Source organism: Patiria miniata, unplaced genomic scaffold (assembly GCF_015706575.1).
Source record: "Patiria miniata isolate m_02_andy unplaced genomic scaffold, ASM1570657v1 HiC_scaffold_11, whole genome shotgun sequence".
Lineage (NCBI taxonomy): Eukaryota > Metazoa > Echinodermata > Asteroidea > Valvatida > Asterinidae > Patiria > Patiria miniata.
This window is the reverse complement of record NW_024037049.1, coordinates 903,669-927,064: the sequence shown is the minus strand read 5'-3', so window position 1 is coordinate 927,064 and position 23,396 is coordinate 903,669. Positions and strand designations below refer to the sequence as shown.

General features: G+C 39.4%; 1 protein-coding gene across 5 annotated transcripts; it reads right to left on the bottom strand.

Moving 5' to 3' along the window:
* Nucleotides 1-7,878: 7,878 nt before the first annotated feature.
* Nucleotides 7,879-22,958, bottom strand: LOC119741411 (U6 snRNA-associated Sm-like protein LSm3). Of its 5 annotated transcripts, XM_038217179.1 has the most exons (5): nt 22,751-22,958; nt 14,345-14,455; nt 10,919-11,014; nt 10,273-10,394; nt 7,879-9,428 (listed from the first exon to the last, which is right to left on the bottom strand). In XM_038217179.1, exons 1-4 carry the CDS (start codon nt 22,769-22,771, stop codon nt 10,320-10,322), a joined length of 303 nt encoding a protein of 100 aa, XP_038073107.1. In that variant the 5' UTR covers nt 22,772-22,958; the 3' UTR covers nt 7,879-9,428; nt 10,273-10,319. The 5 variants fall into 5 exon arrangements, with proteins under 5 accessions (XP_038073107.1, XP_038073086.1, XP_038073093.1 ...); XM_038217158.1 differs by lacking the exon at nt 10,273-10,394 and having other exon boundaries at nt 22,751-22,951; XM_038217165.1 differs by lacking the exons at nt 10,273-10,394; nt 22,751-22,958 and adding an exon at nt 22,420-22,456.
* Nucleotides 22,959-23,396: the final 438 nt, after the last annotated feature.

The following is a 23,396-nucleotide window of genomic DNA, read 5'->3' as shown; positions in this document are numbered from 1 at the left end:
CATATTTTTACACGAGTGGGAGCAGCGAACTAGCAGACAATCAGCTGTTTCGAGCACGCGACATGCACGCGAGTTGACTTTTTTTGTCATGATAGTTGTGATTACTGCCGTTTGTTTTGTGATTTTTACTTCCAAATCAAAAGAATCCAAGACAGAGGTATAACAAAACAATTGTTGACTGCTATGATGTGGGATATGACGTTTTGAACACCGAGGGGTGCTATTCAAAAGTCATATCCCACATCATAGCAGTCAACAATTGTTAATTATCAATCTACACGGTTGGTGATTGTTTTGATTATTAAAAAAACATTTAAAACAATTGGATTTATTTGATTTAACTCAGATTTATCAAATTTAAAGATATTGTTCAACATATTTATGTGTCTAAACTGTTTCTAAAATCCCCCCATGCATCCTTACATCCATTTCTGAGGACTGAGGAGTTTACATATTCCTATAGTACCTGTCATCCACAAAACTCAATAAATTGATAAAAGCTTAAGACAAAAATATCACTTGCTTTCATTTACGTGTAGTCTACATCATTGGTTTAATGGTACATTAATTCCAAAGACGCTTCAAAGGTGCACATGCTTCGAATTGATACAGCTGAGAAATGATGTTGTGTGTGGATATGAATGAAAAACATGATTTGTTAAAGTGTACATGGTATGCAAAAAAAGTACAAATACAGTTCTCCATAGGCATTTTGATATCATAAAAATGCTTCTAAATTTCAAAACCGGCAGCACTGATCCAAGGGCGGATCCACAACACATTTTTTTGGGGGGGGGGGGCCAAAAAAGTTTTTGTTCCCCCAAAAAGTGGGTCCAAAATTTTTTTGGATTCTAGATACTCTGTGGTGCGATCTGAGGCAATTTCTGACCACTTTAACCATGTTTTTTTTAGGAAAAGATGGTGGTGTACTCATTGCCTGCCTTTATTGCAATGTCACATAAAAAGAAAAAAAAATGGTTTTGTTTGGGGGGGGGGGGCATGGCCCCCTTTGGCCCCCCTGGATCCGCCCTTGCACTGATCCTGGTGTAACTTATACTGTTTGATTGATGGTCCTTCATACAAGGTGGAGAACAGAAATTAGGCCTTGCACCTTTAAAAGGTATTATATAAATTTCAATCTCTGTATTTCTCCATAATATGGAGAAATGTTCGGAACTTTTTATGGAGAAACGCTGGGACTTTCATGCACCTTTAGATAGTTCAAGTTAGCCTACCCCAGCCTTGTGGTTGCAAAGGGCGATTTCAAAAGGTTGTGTAACCCTTTATTTTGAATGAAACTACATGTACACAGATATGTTCCCGTTGGTGGGTGAAATCTCTAGTTTGGAAGACCTTATCTTCATGCAACTTTCAGGATTTATTTCCCTTATAATGATCCAAGCATGTGCTAAAATCGTTGTGATATGTTCATTTCGGTGAAATTGGAAAAATAGGCTTGGATTAGTGCATATTTGAAAGTTGTAACACTGGCGTTTGCAATATCTGTCAATCTTTTTATGAGTTAATAATTGATAAATTTCACCCTTTTTGCCGGCTTCCATAGGTCAAGTTTGAAATTCAAACTTCAAAGATCAAGTTTTAAACTCAGATCTTGACTTTAATCAAATCAATAATTTTGGGTATTATGCAAAATATGTATGCAAGTTGAGTCAATGGTGATGAAGTAGGGGGGGTGGGTTTGAATGTGTTTACAACACCTGACACTTTGTAATTAAGTGGAATCAATTGATAAAAATGATTAAAATGACCTTCAATAAATTTATTTTGCCAAAAAAAAGATTTCCCCCCCCAAAAAAGAAAAAAAGATTTAACTCAGTGTTAAAAAAAAAAACCCATTTGATCAGTGATTTAATTCAGCCAACCCTGTCAACATATAAGCATGAACATTGAAAGAAAAAAATGCTGCATTCACATTACTAGCAGCCTATTGTTCTAATGTAATGATGTCATAAATATTTAAATTAGGCAATTAGATTAAATTAATCAGTAATTGCTTTATCTTTGGGAGATAGAGATGTTATAAAACAAACTTTGACTGCTTTATCTCATGGTGTAGAAATAGCCTCCCTCAGTGATCCATGGAGCATTCTATTTTCCCCCGGCTTCGCCTCGGAAAAAATAGCATGCTTCATGCCACCTCGGCAGGCTAGTTTTACTACACCACTCGAAGCAGTACAGTCAATAGTTGTATATTATATAGAAGCCTCAATAACGGGAAAAAAAACATAACAGTCAAACCTCTCAAGCAATGATCAGCTACATGTATCAGGCTCCTTGATTTAAACTTTATGTTTATGTTTCTTCACACTAGTATGCTCTTAGTTGCATGTTCAGATAAATATTGTAGAGAAGTACTGGCGTTGCGCTATTGCTATGAAAGTATCTTTAACTACTGACAATGATAATTTGAAAGCCAGTGAAATAAACTTTATAAAACGTTCTTCTGTCTGAAATGTTTTGATTGTGATGAAAATGTGCAATTGTTTTCCTTAAATTCAAACTTTTAAGAAGTTTGTTTTAGATTTTAGTGATTGTCCATTGAATACTTACCAATAACACATTCTAATGAAGCAAACCATCAATTGTTTGTCGTATTTAAACTAAAAAAAATAATCTACTGCACATTTAAATTTGTGATATACAATCAATGTGATCTGCAGAAAAGGGGTGAAAGTTTGTTTAACAGGATTGTTTTGCGCAATTGCTAGCAGCAGGTTTATTGAATAGTTTTTCAATGCTGTACATGTCAAACGTTATAGTCCATGACTATTGTTGATGCATTTGATAGAAGTTTCTGTGTGCTTAGGGTTTTATGCTAAGAGGGTGCACTAGCTGCTTTGTTTATACTAACCCTCTTGTATTATACAAGTGTTCAGTTATTTGCTTTTATCGTGGAAGTATGAAAAGACTTTTTGTGAAACATGCTTGCAGAATAAATCATGATTGTTGAGTTCACACAAGTCCGAGTGTTAAGCCTTTACATTTCTTAAAGGAGACAAACTTAAAGTTGTTAAGGAAACAACACTTATGGTTCCTTTATGAGTACCCCTCCAAGCATTACAACAGAGACTTATGGGCGAGTCACTGAAGGCAACATTACATGTAGTTCATGAGCATGCATAATTCTATGGGCTATAGACACTTGCTTAAGTACCTCCTCAACAGTTACATACGAAGAGTTAAGCCCGGTTCATACTTCACATGAAAGCGAAAGTGAAGCGAAATTCGTGACGTCAATAATTGCTGACAACATGAATTTCACTTCGCAGGTGAAGATGGGCTGAAGGGGAGACCACTCCGGACAGTTTTCTCCGGACAGTTGGTCTCCGTAAAATTAAAAAGCAGGGGGGGGGGGGTGACTGGGGGGGGATGACTGGTACCACTTGTTGATGAGGGTGCTGTTCAAAACCGATGATTAAGCACACTAACGGACAGGGCAATACATGTGTGAAATTAAAAAAAAAACACAGAATGGCCGCTGGTACAAAAAAGGGCGACCGCCCCCCCCCATGAAACCTTGTCGCCCCCCCCCCCCCCCACTGAGATTTTGAGTTTCTAAAAAAATTATCATTGATCTACATGACGCCATGGGCGTCAATCCTGGGGGGACAGGGGGACTGGTCCCCCCCCCCCACTTTTTGAAGGGTGGGGGACACAATATCAAATGTACCCCCCCCTCCCAGATTTTTGAACTTGTGTCTTATTTACAGGGCCCTATTATGTACTACAACGTATCTTTTGCTTAGAAAATATTGGTTAAAGTGGTCAGAAATTGCCTCAGATAGCACCACAGAGCATTTAGAATCCAACATTTTTCGGGGCCCTTAAGCGGGCCTTGAACCCCACGCCTATAGCTCAGAATTCTGGTAGCTGATTCAATGACTCCAACCTCGAAAACAATGTTCACAAAATTTTCTTATGCCTTTAGCTGAGAAAACCTCGAAATTATGTTTAAATTGTTATCTTTTTTGCTAAGATTATTATTGGTTATAGTGGTCAGAAATTGCCTCAGATAGCACCACAGAGCATCGAGAATCCAATTTTTTTTCGGGGCCCTTAAGCGGGCCCCGAACCCCACGCCAATAGCTCAGAATACCGATAGCTGATTCAATGACTCCAACCTCGAAAACGATATTCAAATAATTATCTTTAGAAAATATTAGTTAAAGCATGGAGGAAAGTGGTAAGAAATTACTTCAGATCACACCACAGAACATCTAGAATCCAATTTTTTTGGGGGGGCCCTTTAAGCGGGCCCCGAACCCCCATGCTGTAAGGGCTTCGCGCTTGCATCAGTTCTGATCAAGGTATGTCCCCCCCCACACTTTTGAGAAGTGATTGACGCCCCTAAATGACGCCCCCCCCATGAAATGTTCCAGCGCCCCCCCCCCCCCCCCCCCCCACTGAAAAATTCCTGGCTACGCCACTGTAACTGTTGAATAGTATTTCTTATAACACCTCACCCACAGATTCTGTGTCTTGATTGGTCGAGAGTGAGTCACATGAAACTATCTATTTTTGTTATCTTTCAGTGCACGGCCAAAAGTGCTATATCCGTAGCAACCAAAGTACTAAACCGTTAGCAACCAAAGTACTATTTCCACGGCACAGTATTTGTGTGCATATGCATGCTGGTGTGTGCGTTGCGCGTTTTGTTCAAAAGAGAGCGCACCACAGAGTTGGATTCAAACATTTCGCGAAGGGGTAGTTTGGAAGAGAGAAATACATTTCCCACCAAGTTTGTATTGAAATTGAAATTATTTCAACTGTGTTCAGATTTAAATAATTTTAAATTTTATAGCCAAGCAGAATCTGTAGGTGAAGTGTTGTAAAACAAATATTGAATGCTTTATTTCCCTCCGTGATCCATGGAGCATTCTATTTTCCCCCAGCTTCGCCTCGGGAAAATAGAATGTCCATAGATCACCTCGGGAGGCTAGTTTTACTATACCACTCAAAGCATTCAATATTTGTATACCATTTCCCACGGGCGAATGGGACTTTTTGGGCCCTAGGAGTAATGGGTGTAATAACGAATGTCACGTGATGTGAGTTCCACCAATCCAATGACAAGGATCTGTATGTCGGATATATAATACCTTTTGACATCTTTGGTGGGCCAAGATAATGGCCCAGCCCACAGACACTTTTTGGGGACGGAGTAATTGAACTGAATCAAGCTGTGGAATGGCCTCCCAGGTCACTGTATTTCAATAGAGAACAAAGTTTTCAGCAGTCCACTGCTCTAACCTTCAGTTATCACAAGGTGGACAATTTACGTGATCAACCTGCAAGACAAGATCAACCTGGTGAGACAGGCCATGGAAGGTATGTGACCTGAAATGGCATAATGAGGAATAACTCCCATTCTTGACTTTTTGAGGTTTATTATATAAAGATCAACTCTGTAGCTTTCTAATGCTACCAAATTTATTTCTGTAGCTCAATTTATGTCAAAGATATGCCGTGAGAAATTCAGTAATGCATCGCAAACTTATGCAACCATAATTTTGAGAAAAACAGCTTTGAAAAAAAGTTGTGCATCGCAATCATATTTGTGCGACGTGTACGTACATAAGTATGTGGGACGGTTTTGTTATATTAAAACACTTTCTGAGTGAGCGCGCTGTAGGCATGCGCTCACAGATTTGATCAGTGCTGCAATACATCACGTATCAATGTCAACAAATCTTACAGCGCATGCTACCCCATTACTTTCACTACATAGTAAAGCCCCGCTAATACACAGTCATCCGCCGAGCAGCTGGGCGTTTTGTTTATCATCTTCCACAGCTGATCATGCATTGATAGGCCAGTATAGACTGATGTTGCTGCTATAAATACATAGAGTAGGCGATGCGCTTTTAAATCTATTCTCTAGAAATTTCACGATAAATTTGGGACATTTTGTTCAGAAGAAAATTACTGACAATTTTCGAAAAACTTTACACAAACACAATTTAGAAATCATAATTTTTTCCCCCACTTTATATCTTTTCATAACCAAAATGCAAAGCGTGAATCTTGAATACCTTGGCTGCTCAAAAATGACCAAAACCCCCAAAATCTATTGTGGATTTTTTTCTCACATAATCCAACTTCAGGCACAGATTACTCAAAACATTTTGCCACAGTAGGTCACAGTAAGTCACATACTTATGAGCTTGCTGTTAACTTTTGTTTGTGGAGTGCTGTGGCCTTGTGGTTCAGGACTTCAGGGCACTGGATTCCTGGTCTCTGGGTAAAGCTGCAGGTTGTGGGTATGAGTCTAGCCCGGGGTCATCGTGCGTGTGCCCTTGGTCAAGGCACTTTGTCACTCATTGCTTCTCTCCACCCAGTAATAAATGGGTACCTGTGAGGGCAGAGATGGTTATTGTGTTTGAATTAGCTGCCTTTCGCCTAACAGGCTGCATCGAGCTGTATACTCCCCAGGGAGCTGAGATGGTATTTGGAATGTTTAATAGGCCCAATGATCAGGGGTAATAATAATGTAAAACGTTTTGATGTTGGTTAAAAAGCATTATATAACCGACATACAGATCCTTGTCATTTGATTGGTGGAACTCACATCACGTGGCATTTGTTATTGCTCCCATTCATGCCGCAGTTCCATGGGGAATGGGAAATACTATTGAACAGTTAGGATTATTCTTGTTCCATTATGCGGTATTTGTGTGCAAATGCATGCTGGTGAGGGCGTTCAGCATTGCGCATAGCACTTATTGTTCCGAAGAGCCAGCGCTACAGCGTTGGGTTCAAACATTTTCATGAAGGGGTGGTTTGGAAGAGAGAAATACATTTTCCTCCAGTTTTGTATTGAAATAAAAGTTCAAATGTATCAAATGACAAGGATCTATATGTCAGTTATATAAAACAAATATTGAGTGGCTTTAAATTGTGAAATGGGAGGACTTTTCCAGTTCACTCGGCTTCGCTCCTGAAATGGAAAAGTCCAGATTTTACCTTGCGATAATATTCCTCCCATTCCAAGCTGAGCCACTCAATATTTGTATACTATATAAGAACCAGTTATTATTATTAAGGGAATAAATGTGTGCTCGAGAGGTTTTAATCACTCTGTTTAAGACTGCTTAGAGTGTTGGGTAATTATCAGCACCCAGACTCTAAGCGGTCTTAAACAGAGTGATTAATACTGACCGAGCACACATTTATTCCAATTCATAAATACCTTTTTGGTCAAAAAAAATAGTATTTTGGTCAAAAATCCCGATTTTGTTCAACAAGTTCACTTCATGCTTTTTGAAACATCCCTCTAGCTAAATAATGGAGTGTTCAGCTGGCGATTAAGATGTAAACAACCCTTTTATGGAGATTGACGCGCGCGTGGCACGTTCTGTGCGATGTTGCGCAGAACGCACCTGGGGCATTGTGTTTTGAATTTAGAACTATAAAATTCTGACTCACTGGTAGTGTTTATGTGACACTGGAAAAGTGTTTAAGACCAGCTAGCCATGTCTTTATCATCTGTTGAAGACTGGCCATGTGACGGGCTCTAGACCAATAGGAATGGCTAAACTGTCTGAGGTATTTATGAATATTATTTAAAAGGGCAGGTGGACATGTGGAAGGTGATACACCTGGCTAAGGTGCTGAATGCTGTATGAGCAAGCTCACCTACCTGCCGTACATCTGGATTTGTTCAGGCTTTACACCCAAACTGTCACAAGGTTTTCACATACCTTGATATCATTGGATAGCACATGAGCATGCAAATCCCAATTGCCGGCTAGTTTAGGCCTATGCATGTTTAACTTTATTGGTGCATTTTGAAATCGAATATTCGATCAAGTCCAAGTTGGAATAACTGAATATTAAATCATGCAAAAATGCACAAACCTGTGTTCCTTTTTCAAAGGTGACTTTAATTACTGCAAGTACATGAAATGTATGTAGTCTATGGTAAATTAATTACCATTCCTAATAGTCAAGTGAAGAAACTGACTTTGTTGAAAAATTTCCAGCAAGAAAAATTAAAATCTCTCTACAAATTAAAACTCTGATATAAATCTTCCTTAATCCTTCCTGCCTCTGTCGAGCAGTTACCCAATTACACATTCTTTCTACTACAAATTTCAAGGGGCATCCCCATGTAAAATAATAATGGCTAGGCTCTACCTTCTTCAATCCTTCATATTTCTCCAGGCAACTTTGAAGGACATGTATCTGCAACCTGCAAATGTTAGGGTTAATTAGGTTAGTATTTTTTCCCTTGCAAAACTCGTACCAACACAGCATTAAAACATGAAAGTGAATACTCACTCAAACTCGCTTCAGCTTTCCAAGGCCTATTGCTGATCATTCTATTTTGTTAATGGGAAATTTTTTGTGACGCGTCAAATTGAATTGAAACTCTATGTCCCAGTTTTCTTCATTTGAGATTAAAAGCAACATTAATAATGGAAACATTTATGAGAACATAATTTAACAATTCATGTAGATAATTTTGAAGGTTGATATGGTGAAGTAAGCAATAACAGTAAATTTGCAGAAGCACCATGTAACAAATCTCCTATTGTCTGTTTCCTGACAATGGGCAGAGCATGCTGTCCAAAATGTTGTGTTTCCCCAGTTCTTTTCAGAACCTCACAATCTCAAAACAGAGATTGGTCACATGGCACAAATACAACTTTAATCTTAATTCATGTGGACATAAAATAATCAGGTACGTACAATTAAAGGGAAAACTCATGAAACCTAATTAACAGTCAAGTACATGTAATACTTCTAAAGGCCAGTTCAAATTTGCATGAAATGAACACAAACACAAATTTGTGACATTAGGGCAAGTTGAACACAAAAGTTGAACACATTTCACCTCTGGCAAAATTTGCAGCGAAAGCTTCTTGACATCTCCTTCGCATAGCATTCTCATGTATGAAAGTATGAACCGGCCTTAAAACAAACTGTAATAACAACTGGCTTTAAATAGTAAGATCAACTGGAATGTCACCAAATTGGCCAGGGACACTTGTGTAAACCCCAACTCTCTAGTTTTACTAAAACTAACAGACCATGTCCGTCAAAATCCATCAGTCACTCTGCTTCACATGATGCTTCAGGACCAAATTCGTTGCAATCAAACACTGGTGCTGATGGATTTTGATGGACTTGGTACACATGTTTTATCTGCCAAAATAGTCCAAAATGAAGGGATGGACTTTGATGGAGCGGTTAAGGCACAGGTAGATCTGTCAACTTATGTGGGTCACACACACATACAACACTTGTCAAAGCTATAACAAATGTCAACACAATGTCAACACTGACAGTTGAAGTAAACTAACCATAGCCATCAGCACCTACAGTGTTCCAGATCGCAATGGTGGTGACACCAATATGACTCCATCTCCACGGACAAACAGCATAGAAATATTTCTTTTTGTGGTCTACAGAAAAAAAGAAGACAGACAGAGAATACATTATTTAACTGCATTGTAGGGAAGCCTAATTGTGCCAAGCCTGATTGTGCCAAGAAATACCGTATTTGTTATTGCAAATAAACACAGTATACCGGTACATGTACTTTGCTGAATAAAAACAATATCACTGTAAAAAAAGAGAAAATACTTTGCACAAGCAATGCAATATTTTGTGAATGAACAAAGTACTTGTGCAAAACAAAAGCAACATTTTTATGAAAAACAAAAAGTACTGAAATTGCAAATAAATGGAACAGTTCTGCCACTAAATGCACTACTTTCGTGTGTTTGAACCTTGAGTATGCAGAGTGGACATGAATGTGCATGTACATCTTTGTACATGCAGTGGTACAGGAATCATCTCCATCTGTGTGATTTGTCCCTATTGCATCTAGGTAATATTATATCAGCCAGGTGCTCGTTTCTTTCTGTTTTGTTTTTCATCAATTAAATTTCCAGAAATGGTATCTAAACAAAACAAATACCCTTCAGTGCCGGAAGGGGAGGGAGCACAGTTATTCAGGAGGATAACCTTCCCCAGCTCATAGAATTCACAAAGTCCAAAGGGTTTGTCCAATCTAGTAAGATAACTCTCTGTTTACCTACATGTACCGGTACAGTAGCATATCAGCGTGCAAGTGCACAAAAATTGCTATATGAAAAGGCCCACAAGCCATACCCTCTGCTCCTATTGCACGTCCCTCGCAAGGTACTGTAACACAAAGAGATGTCCTATTTTTTTTAAATTTTTAAATTAAACACAAAAAAAAATCATAAATGGGAGGGATGGTAAACAGAGGTGTTTTCTTACCAGAATGGGTAATCCTTTTTTTTTGGAATTCCATTGCAGAAAACACCTCACCTCTGTTTACCTCCGTTTGCAGAGTGGCCCCAAAGAGTTCTAGGGAGGGAGGGACATGCAAGTGATTCAACCTGTGGAAAGAGCATCGGCAAGGACATTCTTTCTGGCTAGATGGATCACTTGAAGGGAGATTGTCATGGAATGCACCATCTGAGTAGCTCCAAAGTTGTAAAGCAGTGAGACAGAAGGTGATTTACACTTGACGGTTGACGTAGGACTTGTCCATCCTTACCAAACCAAGCTTTATTAGAACTCTGGTTTTGAGCGACTGCAGGGCTTTAAGCACTGCAACAAGCTCCAAGTGATAGATTGACTGTCTTTAATGTGACCAAGTACCAGGCATTGAGAGGCCATCCAGATAAACTCTCCAACCCTGCCCGAGGTGTCCATTGTGAGGGTAGATGATGCAGAGGGTTGAGAAAAGACCACCCCACTTTAATAGAGGACATCAACAATATGTATGTATGTATTTCCACAAATTAGAGAAAAGCTGTGAAAACTGGAAACATTTACACTCGAGATTCGAGACTTGGACTTAACCTTTGTGACTCGTGACTGAGACTCAGATTTGACCTGCATGACTCGGGACAAATACCTTATAGATTTCCTCATAAGTCTCTTCATCTATCTCCATGGTTGTTACTGTCTCTTCTACATCACCGAGGATCATGTTAAGATGTTGGTCATATGCCTGACAGGTAGAAAAATATATACACAAATAATAATATAAATGTAATAATGTCAATGAATGTAACATTTGCAACCCAAAGGCATTAACAAAGTTCAATTCAATTGTTTATTTTATATAGCTAAACTGATCCATTATCTGATGTCCAATACCGATACAGCAACTATGACCCTCTCTTTAATTTCCATTTGCTTGTTCTAACAGAGACACTGGCTGGCTGGTACTCTATCTGGCATCCCCTGCTCCAGCTAGGACTCCACAGTTGCATTCTTCAAAAGCTTCACTGCTGCCAGTTCCACTGTGTAACACCCCCTCAATGTTGGAATCTCTCAGTTCCCTGAAGACGGGTACTAGAGTATACTGTCTGGCAAAACGTTACATTTCCCTGGTTCTTTTCAGAACCTCACAAACTCACAAAAGAAATTTGTCATGGTGCTACTGGTACCATAATCTTATCTTATTGCAATCAATTAATTATCCATTTGTTTATCTCAAATACATACATAATTATATACCACATCTGCTAATTCACTCAACTTCATATTGTCATACTGTCATTGTTTTGTGTAGGTTATTTATGAATTAATCCCTATCAATGATCTCAGAATAAATATCCTTTTTTTTTGCTTTACTGTTGGGAAGTCATTGTACATGTAAGTGATTAACCCTTACCCTACTTGACCCTCCAATGCATGCCAATATGTGCCTCAAGAAAATCTCCTATGTTTTTTGCATGGCCCTCCAATATCTGCCATGTCATTTCAAGGGTAACTGGACAGGCACTCCAATACATGCCACAGAGAACAATGAGAGTCCTCTGATAACAAAGTGAGTGCCCCCAGCTGGTCAGTATCAGGCACCCTCCAGGGCCTCCAACTCCTGCCAATTGGAGCCTTCACTGTTAAGACTTGTTATCTGCCAAAAAACTGCAGCTGGAGGGCATTGGCATAACCAACTGACATGCAGTAAACTACCCTCAGAGAGTAAGGGTTAATAAAAGAGTGAGTGAATGCGAATAGATCCTGTACAAACACGCTGAATTGCATTGACAAGATTTCTATTGTTTTAGCCACTGTGACCTTGACACTTGACCTTTTGGCCCCAAATGCAATAGGCTTCTGAGGATTACCAAAGAGCAATCCACAAACCAAATTTGAAGTTCATGTTAAGTATTTCTCAAGTTATCGCGCTGACAACATTTCTATTGTTTTAGCCACTGTGACCTTGACCCTTGACTTTTTGGCCCCAAATGCAATAGCCTTCTTAGGATTACCAAGAACAATCCACAAACCAAATTTGAAGTTCACATGTTAAGTATTTCTTAAGTTATTGCGCTGACAAGATTTTTCAGGACACACACCCATCCACACATTTCTTTTACCTACGCTACATTCCTTTATTTTCGTGTAGTTAAGAAAACTTGGTACAAAAAGTAACTTTACTTAAAGGGAATATACATCATTTGCTTTTGCTGTAATTTTCAGAAATGGATGGAATTGGGGGTTTGGAAATATAAAGCAAATATAGCTACACTGAATTTTTGGAGGTTTTGGGTTCGAAAATGCTATAAAAACCAAGAAAAACGATCATTTTCCTGTAGTCTGGTTCCCTGACTCCATATAAGAAGAAACAGAGCAGTTTACATACATTGGGGAATTGTAAGGTCAGGGAACCAGTCTAGCTGGCTCGTACCCGTTCATAGGTTTGTAATCGATTGCAAACAAGTGCAATGGTAAATTGGGGCCAGTATTTGAAAAAAAAGCCAGTTGTTTCCAACGCTGATCGGCCGATCAGCGTTGGAAATTGATACAAAAATAACACTTTTCTTGAAAATGACAGTATACCAGGTGCCATAATTTTACAGGATGCTTTAGACTGTCATTTACCAACATCCTATTAAGGTATTTCGCAAAAACTTGGTAGCTTTATTTTTCGATGTTTGCAAATGTTGTATATTCCCTTTAAACTGTAAAAACTCTTTCAACCCCCAATTTTTTTTGATTTCCTTGAATGTTTCTCTTCATTCTGTGACGAATAAACCTACCCCAAAAGTGCCTCTAGACCTGTTTTCCAGAGAGGGTGAGACGTTATGTGGACACGGCTTGGTCCACATAACATCAACACAACCTGCATTTTGTGGACATCTTTTGTTCACATGTCCACATAGTGACTGTAAGACCAACTCACACACACACACCCACCCACGCACCACCCACAGAAGGACAAGGCGGAAACAGTTTGCCCCTTCTTGGCTCGGCTTGGCCGCGGGGCATAAAAAACACTGATTTCACACATGTAGGCCTACATGTACATTGTATGAATATGCTGTGTCTTTGCACTATTTTTGAATGCCCAATTTCAAAATGACTTGCGCACAAAATCAGCAGATATCCAGGAAAACAAATTCTGCTTTAAAAAAAATATTTGCAAGGCTCAAATAAATTTCACTGTACCGGGTGAAAAAGTGTAAACCTTGAAAGATCATCTTCTCACAATCTACATTTGAAATGAAAGTTACCGTAAGCACAGAACTTTCTGCTTCAGTAAACAGGGATATTTCGCTATTAAGCAGAGCCAGGAAATTGGGCCCTGGTCATGTCACTTCTAGTGTGTCAACTCAAGTATTTTCAATCAAAACAGATTTCCACCTCAGTAATGAATCTTGTAAACTATCAACAATTTCTGAAAAATTTTAACATTGATAATGTCTTCATCTTCATTGACCCTTGACAAAAGCAGTGCTACAAAACTGGGCCCAGGATGTTTCTCTCTTTTCAACTGTTCAGTGGGGTACAAGGCACATAGTTCAAAGGTAGTTTATATTATAGGTTTCAATGTGCACTACATTTCACAATTCAAAATCACCAAACTTTGAACTTTCACTGACACGGTCAGTAAAGGTCAATACCAAGGATGTGACTTTCCATTTAATTTTGCATACATGTACATTTAGCAAATATTTTGAGAACCATTTAAACGTTTAAATGTTTAGCCAGTCACAAAGGCCGACGCCTGCCTATTATGTCAGCAGACCAGCGTGATTGACAAGATAAAACAACGAAACGAAACCGAACTACATATATGTGTACTTTGAATGTAATCAAGTAGTGTGCAGTGCTTCTAAGAGTTTGTAAATAAAATAGGTTTGAACAACTTGTGCCCCGTAGGTTTATTAAACTCAAAGGAAGAACACGTGAATGTAGGTCCCTCTTTTACAAATTTGGTTTTGTTTAAATGTTTTGGAAAATTTGTAAAAGGATTTAGAATTGTTTTCTTTGAAACGTTTACATGTATATTAACTTCACATCCTTAGTCGTGTTAGTCAATACTTACATTCAAGCGGCCTTTTAGTTCTCTGTCATTCCTCATCTTGACATAAATGCGTTCATCCAGGCTAAGCCGAACAAGATCCAAAGGTTCTTCCACAGTAGTGGTTGGCCCTTGCTAAATATATAACATGCAATACAAGAAAAAAAGTACAATCACTAAACAACAATCAACAAATTCTTCACAATTCATGCAGTACCAGCAGAACAAACCCTGCCAAGTACATGCATGACAACATACATGCACAGGTTTTAATACATGTTATAAAGAATATCCATGTATGCAATTTTTATACAATTTTGATAAATGGTTTTGAAATTAAAAAAGTTCAAATGTCTTTGGCGTGCAGCTAGAGGGTGCCCTTTTGGGTGATGATGTCATCATGCATTTTGTTTGGCGGGTTTGGCATCCTTCACTATAATTTGTTTGATTATAGAAAAATGCTTCCTTTAATAACCCGAACCCCATAGGCCCTTGTTGCTTACAACCATCCTCAATCCCCCAAAATTTTGCAACTCCGCCTAAATTTTTCAAAATTGTCAGACAGTCCTGCCTCAAAATCCATTCATCCTCAATCCTCCAAAATCCTCCTCATCCCAAAACTTTGCACTCGTGTTTAAATGTTCAAAGGATAACCAACGCCAAATCCTTCAAAATCATCAGACAGTCCTGCCTCAAAATGCATTCATCCTCAATCCTCCAAAATCCTCTTGTGCTTCATTCACCATTCATCCTCAATCCTCCAAAATCCTCATGTGCTTCAATCACCATTCATCCTCAATCCTCCAGAATCCTCATTTGATTCAATCACCATTCATCCTCAATCCTCTAGAATCCTCCAAAACTGCCAGGAGGATTTTGGAGGAGTGAGGTGGGTTAGGGTTGCACTTCTAGTAACAATGGAAGTAATGACCAGAAGTAAAAGTCAAACAGCTGTGTGCATGTAAATCCAAAATACTGGTATTGTCCGAGGCAATGTGGGGGCTGTGGTCCAATGGTTACGGTTCTGGAAGTAATGACCAGAAGTAAAAGTCAAACAGCTGTGTGCATGTAAATCCAAAATACTGGTATTGTCCGAGGCAATGTGGGGGCTGTGGTCCAATGGTTACGGTTCTCGACTTGTGTGCCGTGGTACATGGGTTCGAATCCTGACAGGGAACACGGTCCTTCCAATGGGACGTAAAGCCGTAGGTCCTGTGTTCATGTTGTGTGTAACACATGTAATGCACGTTCAAGAACCCAGTAACATATAGGCCCCCCAACAAATTAATTCTGCTTCCGATATTACATGGCATTCAAAAATAGGGTAGGTAGGTAGGGAATTTTTTTTTTTTTGGCCATTTATTTTGTTTTATTTTTTTTGGCCATTTATATCTGCATGTACTCAAGGGTAAAATGTAGAAATCAATGGTTTTGGGTGTTTTCTTCTAATTTTGCCCATAAACAAAAATTTAAGGTAGGGGATGTCAGAATAGGGTAGGTAGGGAAACAAGAAGCAGAACTATTTTGTGTGTGTGTGTGGCCTTATCACTATAAAGAGTTTCTGGCAGTGGCTGCAATATGCGCCGCAGCACCTTGTATACCCTTTATAAAGGTGCTGCACAAATGGGGCTCATACATGTACCGGTATTTCTCACAAACCTCATTTACCTGAAAACAGACATAATTACAGTACCAGTGCCTTGAGTACTTAAAGGGAATATATATCATTTGCTTTGATTGTAATTTTCAGAAATGGATGGAATTGGGGGGTTGGAAATATATAGCAAATATAGTTACACTGACTTTTTTGAGGTTTTGGGTTCGAAAATGCTATAAAAACCAAGAAAAACAATCATTTTCCTATAGTCTGGTTCCCTGACTCCATATAAGAAGAAACAGAGCATTTTACATACATTGGTGAATTTTAAGGTCAGGGAACCAGTCTAGCTGGCTCGTACCCGTTCATAGGTTTGTAATCGATTGCAAACAAGTGTGATGGTCAATTGGGGCCAGTATTTGAAAAAAGCCAGTTTTTTCCAATGCTGATCGGCCGATCAGCGTTGGAAATTGATACAAAAATACCACTTTTCTTGAAAATGACAGTATACCAGGTGCCATGATTTTACAGGATGCTTTACACTGTCATTCACTAACAGTCCAGCAAGGTATTTCAAAATGATTTGGTAGTTTTATTTTTTGATGTTTGCAAATGTTGTATTTTCCCTTTAATTGTTGGTAGATAAGTGCACTATATAAGACTTTGTTATCATTATTATTAAATTATTATAATTTCCACCACATTACAAAAAATTAGAACATTATTACATTGTACCGGTAGTTCAAAGTAATTTTCAAATATTGACCTTAAATTGCTTGTAATTTGATACCTGATGACGTCACAAAATTGTTTGCATTTTCGGAGCAGGCTTTACACAATGTACGTTTATACCAAGTTTTATCTTGACCTACCGTACATTTGTATTTCGAAGAAGTTAGGTTTGTTTTAATTTGGAGGCATCCTTGGGTGTTTTGATTTCACCTAACTTTGACCTTCCAGTAATCCTGGAGGTTGGGGTCAAGCATTCAGGTACTCAACAAACAATGTCTATCAATATCAGATCACAAAGTATGAACATGATTCATTTTATTTATGAGTTCAAATGAATGAAGATGATCATTTTTGGCACATTTTTTTTGCACGAAAATGGCACATTGGGCACAGTGCAGGAAGTAACATGTCCCTTTAACTGCTGAAGAGTTTGTGTACAAAATGTACATCGTGCGTGTTCAATATGCATGTGCGCCAAGTTTGCTTGAAGATAAATTTGTTATCCCACTCGCACTCATGGAACATGGAAAATGTAGTGCCTCTGCGTCCCACTTACACATACATGTACAACTCGTGGCATGTGGGACACAGCTATAAATAGTAATAGGTATTTGAGCTTTACCATTTTGCATCAAGGAGGGGAATTTCGTGTTCAACGGTTTCAGTGAACCCAATATCTTGCAGTTTCTGGAGAAGACATACCCGGTACTTATTGGCTTTTCTCATTTTGTTTCCTTGCTTCTTCCTCTTCTTAGCATATTTATAGATTCTATATTTATAGCAAAGTTGTGTCCTGAATAGTAACATCATGATGTTGTGATCTTAAAGGTACATATTTTAAAGGCCTATATCTAAAGAACTGTAAGTCCAATTTTGTATGTAGGGATGTGTTATACGCATAAATTGAGTTGACGTCATGATGACAGGGGAGTCAGGTTGGCATAACGGTACTTTCCTTGCCATCCATCGCTGTGACCCAGGTTCGATTCCCGCCTGGGCCAATATGTGGATTGGGTTTTCAGTCCCTGCCTGATTCCGTGGGTTTTCTTCAGAATACTCTTCTGGGCTTTTCCTCCCACCTCTAAAACTGTAATTTCTTCTCACTGTCTTCTCTTACTGGGACCCATGGGAGACCAGTGGATTCCACTGAATGGGCTACCCAGTTAAAATAAGAAATACATAAATAAATGACGTCATCGAGTGGTTTTATATGGATTTTGATTTTATTTAACCTTTAAGCCAAATCGCATCAATAGAAAAGGTTAAATTCAAAATTCTTTTTGTTATAGGTAGATGTATGTTAGGATATGTATTTGCACAAAAATACAATAAGTGTGTGATGTCATGATGACGTCATCAAAAACTCAATTTTTAAAATCACGTTTAAGGCTAAGTCCGATTGTCTTGAAACATGATCAGTAGGTATCTACACTAGTATACAAAATGGGGTACGGTACGGTACAAGCGAAATGATAGTATGCGCATGCGTACAAGTGCAAGTACCGTACCCCCCGCGGCGCGCTCCGAGTGAACCGAAAATCATCGCTGGATCATATGCGTGCACGTTTCAAGTGTCAGGTTGGCTCAGTGCGGAAAGGGCATATTTTTCATCATTTTAGCCAAAAACCGACAAAATCCAGCGATGTTTTTTCTGCGCATATTACGTGAGTATGTCATGAGGTGTAGTACGGAGTTTGGGGGCAAACTGTGTATCTTGAGGGGGCACTTTAGTACTGTTCGAGGGGGCACATTTATGGCCGCAAAAGGCGCACTTGGGAAAATCTGGTGGGGCAAATGCCCCCCCAGCCCCCCCGGTTCCGCCGCCCCTGCTCATATTCATTCACATGTGCATGAATATGAACATGTCAGCTGGAGTAATACTCTAGCTTGAGTAACTCCAGCTGACATGTTGTAACAGCAGTTACACAAATAAAGGTTCGAATTACTACAAGATTTGAGTGATTTCTTCATGTATCTTCTGATTGATATGATTGGTTATTTATTCTGGTACTGATTGGAATTAAAGCATAACAACAACGGCCATATTGAATTACATCCCAGCATGCTCTACCCGGCCCACAATGCATCTGCTATCTGGAGCATACAATTATAACACACAGTTGATGTGTAAACGTTACATGTACATGAACAATGTGTGTGTAATATCCCGAATGTCGGACACTTCGCCCATTTCCACGTCGCCCCATGTCACTTCGCCCCTAACCACTTCGCCCCATCCCCACTTCGCCCCATCCCCACATCGCCCCATCCCCACTTCGCCCCATTCCCACTTCGCCCCATTCCCACTTCGCCCCATCCCCACTTCGCCCCAGCTGTTACATGTAAAAAAAAAAATCTCATCTATTTTATTGGCTTAAAAACAATTCCAACAGATTCACTAATTGCTAACCAACGGAAAGAATTAGCCCACCAACATTGACCAAATGAACAATTCATAACCAACCTCTCAAGCTATCACTCTCCCCTACCGAGAAAAAAAGCTTGAAGTAAAAAAAGATCCAACTTTGTTCCCAACCCGGCTATATCAACCCATCTCCCACTTATCTGAGAACGACAATACCTTTGACATCCTCATTTAGGTAATCCTTACTTTTAGGACACCTCTATTTTTTACGAGTTCTGTTCAAAACTGACTTTTGCAGATGACTGTCCAGTACCAATGTGACTTTTGCAGGCTAAAGCAGTCTTTTTTCTTCATATAAACTCATGTTAGTTGTAATTTTGAAAGCACTTTCAAAGAAAATGTGACTTTCCTACCTTTTTTTCGCAGTCAGACATGCATTGTAGTTCTCACACTCGTGAAAGCCCTACATAATGAAAGCCCGATGCTGATTGGCTGCTAAAAAAATAAATAAGATGTTTATTTTTTATCAGCCAATCAGCATCGAGCTTTCATCGCATTGAGCTTTCAGGTTTGCCATCCCTACATAATGAAAGCCCCATGCTGATTGGCTGCTAAAAAAATAAATAAGATGTTTATTTTTTATCAGCCAATCAGCATCGAGCTTTCATCACATTGAGCTCTCAGGTTTGCCATCTTGGTTTTTGAGTCTGTTTTCTGGTTGTCATCATCGTTTTTTACCCCTGAATTTCCCTCATAAATCAAAGCCCTGCCCTCTTTCCACAAAATTAATCCTGCTGATATTCAAGAAGATGTCATTGCCAATTGTTCAGATGTGCCAAGAAATATCAGAATGTCAATTTTGAGTGTCACTTAGTCAACTGTTTTGGTGAGTCTTTCCCTTCCTAATGTAGGAACAGGGTCCTAAAAGTAAGGATTACCAGTATGACACCTTCTTGAATGTCAGCAGGTTTAATGTTGTGGAAAAAGGCTTGCGGGGCTTTGATTTTAGAGGGAAATTAAGGGAGAAAGACGACGATGACTAACCGAAACTGACTCAAAAGCCAAGATGGCAAACTGCAAAAAAGGGTAGGAAAGTCACATGTTCTTTGAAAGTGCTTTCAAAATTACAACTAACATGAATTTATCTGAAGAAAAAAGACTGCTTTAGCCTGCAAAAGTCACTTTGGTACTGGACAGTCATGACAGTCATCTGCAAAAGTCAGTTTTGAACAGAACTGGTAAAAAATAGAGGTGTCCTAAAGATAAGGATTACCGTCATACTGTTCAGATATATGACAAGAAATATCAGAATGTCACTTTTGAGTGTCATTTAGTCAGCTCTTTTGGTGAGTCTGTTAACCTTATATAGGAATGGGGTCCTAAAAGTAAGGATTACCCAAATGATGGAACATGTCAGCTGGAGTCGGGAATTACTCAAGCTAGAGTTACTCTAGCCCCATAAATGTGGCCTATTTACTGGACTGCCTCCGTAAACATAGGATAGGCCTAGCTGGAGTTACCCAGCCCTGAGTTTTATCATTGGGTTGTCACCTAGATGACAACCCAATGATAAAACTCAGGGCTGGGTAACTCCAGCTAGGATAGGCCACACATCCACACGTACAAAAACGTGTTGACTTTGCCAAATTTTGATTTTCACATTTAGGCTTACTTTGTAGGTTTTTTTTGCTTTAGAAGCATTCTCACCCTCTATATAAGCTAATCAGAAAGTGCTGCCTTTTTCAGATGTCTAATTTTTTGTGAAATTTCATGTTGAAATTTTGATACGCAAACGTGTGCAAATGTATCTGAAAATTTCACGAAAAATGGACATCTAAAAAAGGCAGCACTTTCTAATTAGCCTATATAGAGGGTGAGAATGCTTCTAAAGCAAAAAACCCTACAAAGTAAGCCTAAATGTGAAAATCAAAATTTGGCAAAGTCGACACGTTTTTGTACATGTGGATGTGTGGCCTACATGTATGTTTACGGAGGCAGTCCAGTAAATAAGCCACATTTACATGTATGGGGCTAGAGTTACTCGAGCTAATTTAGATCCATGAAATTATGGATAGGCGGCACAATTGCAGAATACCCCGCCACTCGATCTATCCACCTCGTAGCCGGCTACGAGGTCACGGCTGATTGACCTCAATAAACATTCTCAGCGCTACTTGTATGTACTATGCGTCATGCTCCATTGCACTCCCACTTCGTGACCGCGTAGCCGCCAACAGGGTAGTTGGTTTGGACTTAGAATTTTTTCAGCAACTCCCAATCCTTTTGTGTTGCTTCGTTCTCAAGCATATTCAAGGGGACTCCCACTCCGTAGCCTCGTAGCCGCCAACAGGGTGGTTGGTTTGGACTTACAAGTTTTTCAGCAACTCCCATTCATTTTGTGTTGCTTCGTTCTCAAGCATATTCAAGGGGACTCCCACTCCGTAGCCTCGTAGCCGCCAACAGGGTGGTTGGTTTGGACTTAGAAGTTTTTCAGCAACTCCCATTCATTTTGTGTTGCTTCGTTCTCAAGCATATTCAAGGGGACTCCCACTCCGTAGCCTCGTAGACGCCAACAGGGTGGTTGGTTTGGACTTAGAAGTTTTTCAGCAACTCCCATTCATTTTGTGTTGCTTCGTTCTCAAGCATATTCAATGGGCTCCCACTCCGTAGCCTCGTAGCCGCCAACAGGGTGGTTGGTTTGGACTTAGAAGTTTTTCAGCAACTCCCATTCGTTTTGTGTTGCTTCGTTCTCAAGCATATTCAAGGGGACTCCCAGACTGGGACCGTGAGTGCATAAAAACGTGCAAAATTACTACTGACCTTTTTTTACTCACCATCAGGCTAATTAATGCCCACACAACACATACATCAAAATGATATAGTTGCAAGCATGTCACATGCGAAATTTGAGACCTTAAATCCAATTTTAAGGCAAGTTTTTGGCAGTTCAAAAACCATCCACGTCAATCTCCATGCTCTGGAAATGGGTGTGTGATTCCCAATGTATTCTGGGTAGGTGTAGGAAAAGCCTTGCAGCTTACTTGTTTTTTAATCGATGGCCAAATGAACATAGCGCCCTCTGTTAAAAAATGAAACATTTTGCATTTACTCAGATCAACAAGAGGGCGCTGTTTTATCTACACGATGAAAATGTTATAGCTGAGGAGTCTTTTTGCACAATGCATTGCAGTACACATCAACATGATGTCTCACGTTTGGATTTCGATAACTCTCTGTAAAATTAGATTTAAAAGCTGAATTTTTGGTGATGCAATGCTCACAACAGCAACTTTACGAGGCAAAAGTTTCGGGGATTATTGAAGAAACTGTAGTGAGTAAGAAGCTTGCAAATTTGATTCACACTGGTTTTATTATGCAGCACAAACTTTTGCACGATATGGATACCTTAAGTTTTGGGACTCTCATACACAGTATTGAGAGTCCCAAATTTTCGGACTAGGGGACTCCCACTCCGTAGCCTCGTAGCCGCCAACAGGGTGGTTGGTTTGGACTTAGAAGTTTTTCAGCAACTCCCATTCATTTTGTGTTGCTTCGTTCTCAAATAATGGACCCCCACTCAGTATCCGCGTAGCTGGCAATGGACTTGAATTGTTTCTTTTGCAGTGATTCCAACCTCGTAGCCAGTGATTTTAGGGGTGTATTTCCGAGTGGCGGGTATTCTGCAATTACTCCGGATAGGCTGCCTACTGACGATAATCATGATAATGAAGCTTACCTGTTCCTGTTCGTCAGACATTTCTATTCAATTTCAAAGCAGTACGGCTGCGATTCCTTGCAGAGCCAATACAGTGGGCTAGTACTACGGTGGGCTATCGAGCGCAATTTGAGTCCCCCGCGCAAGTTTAAACTGGCGCACGCAAGTTTAAACTTGCGCGAGTGACTCCCGAAGCACGCAAATTGCACCGCGCCATTTTAATTTTCGTGCGCACGTTACAACTTGCGCAAAGGTGATTGCAATTTGAGAACCTTGCGGGCGGGATTTTCATTTAAGAAAAAAAAATGTTTAAAACACGAGTACATGGAGAAAAAAATTGATAAATAATGGAATAAATTAATGAACAAAGAAATAAATAAAAAGGGGAATTCAATTGGCGTCAATGAAAAGGAACATTGAGATTTAGCAGCGCTTGTCAGAGAAGTTTTTTTTAGGGGGCGGGGGAGGGGAGGGGACCGGGCAAGCAATCAATAAAAGCACACTACTAGCGGCGATTGCTTGGAAAGTGTACTGAGGCTGTTCAATAATGGAGACCAACTTCAAGTTTTTTTTGCCTTTTATTTATATTCTTAAAGGGAAAGTACAACATTTGCAAACATCAAAAAATAAAACTACCAAATCATTTTGTAATACCTTGCTGGACTGT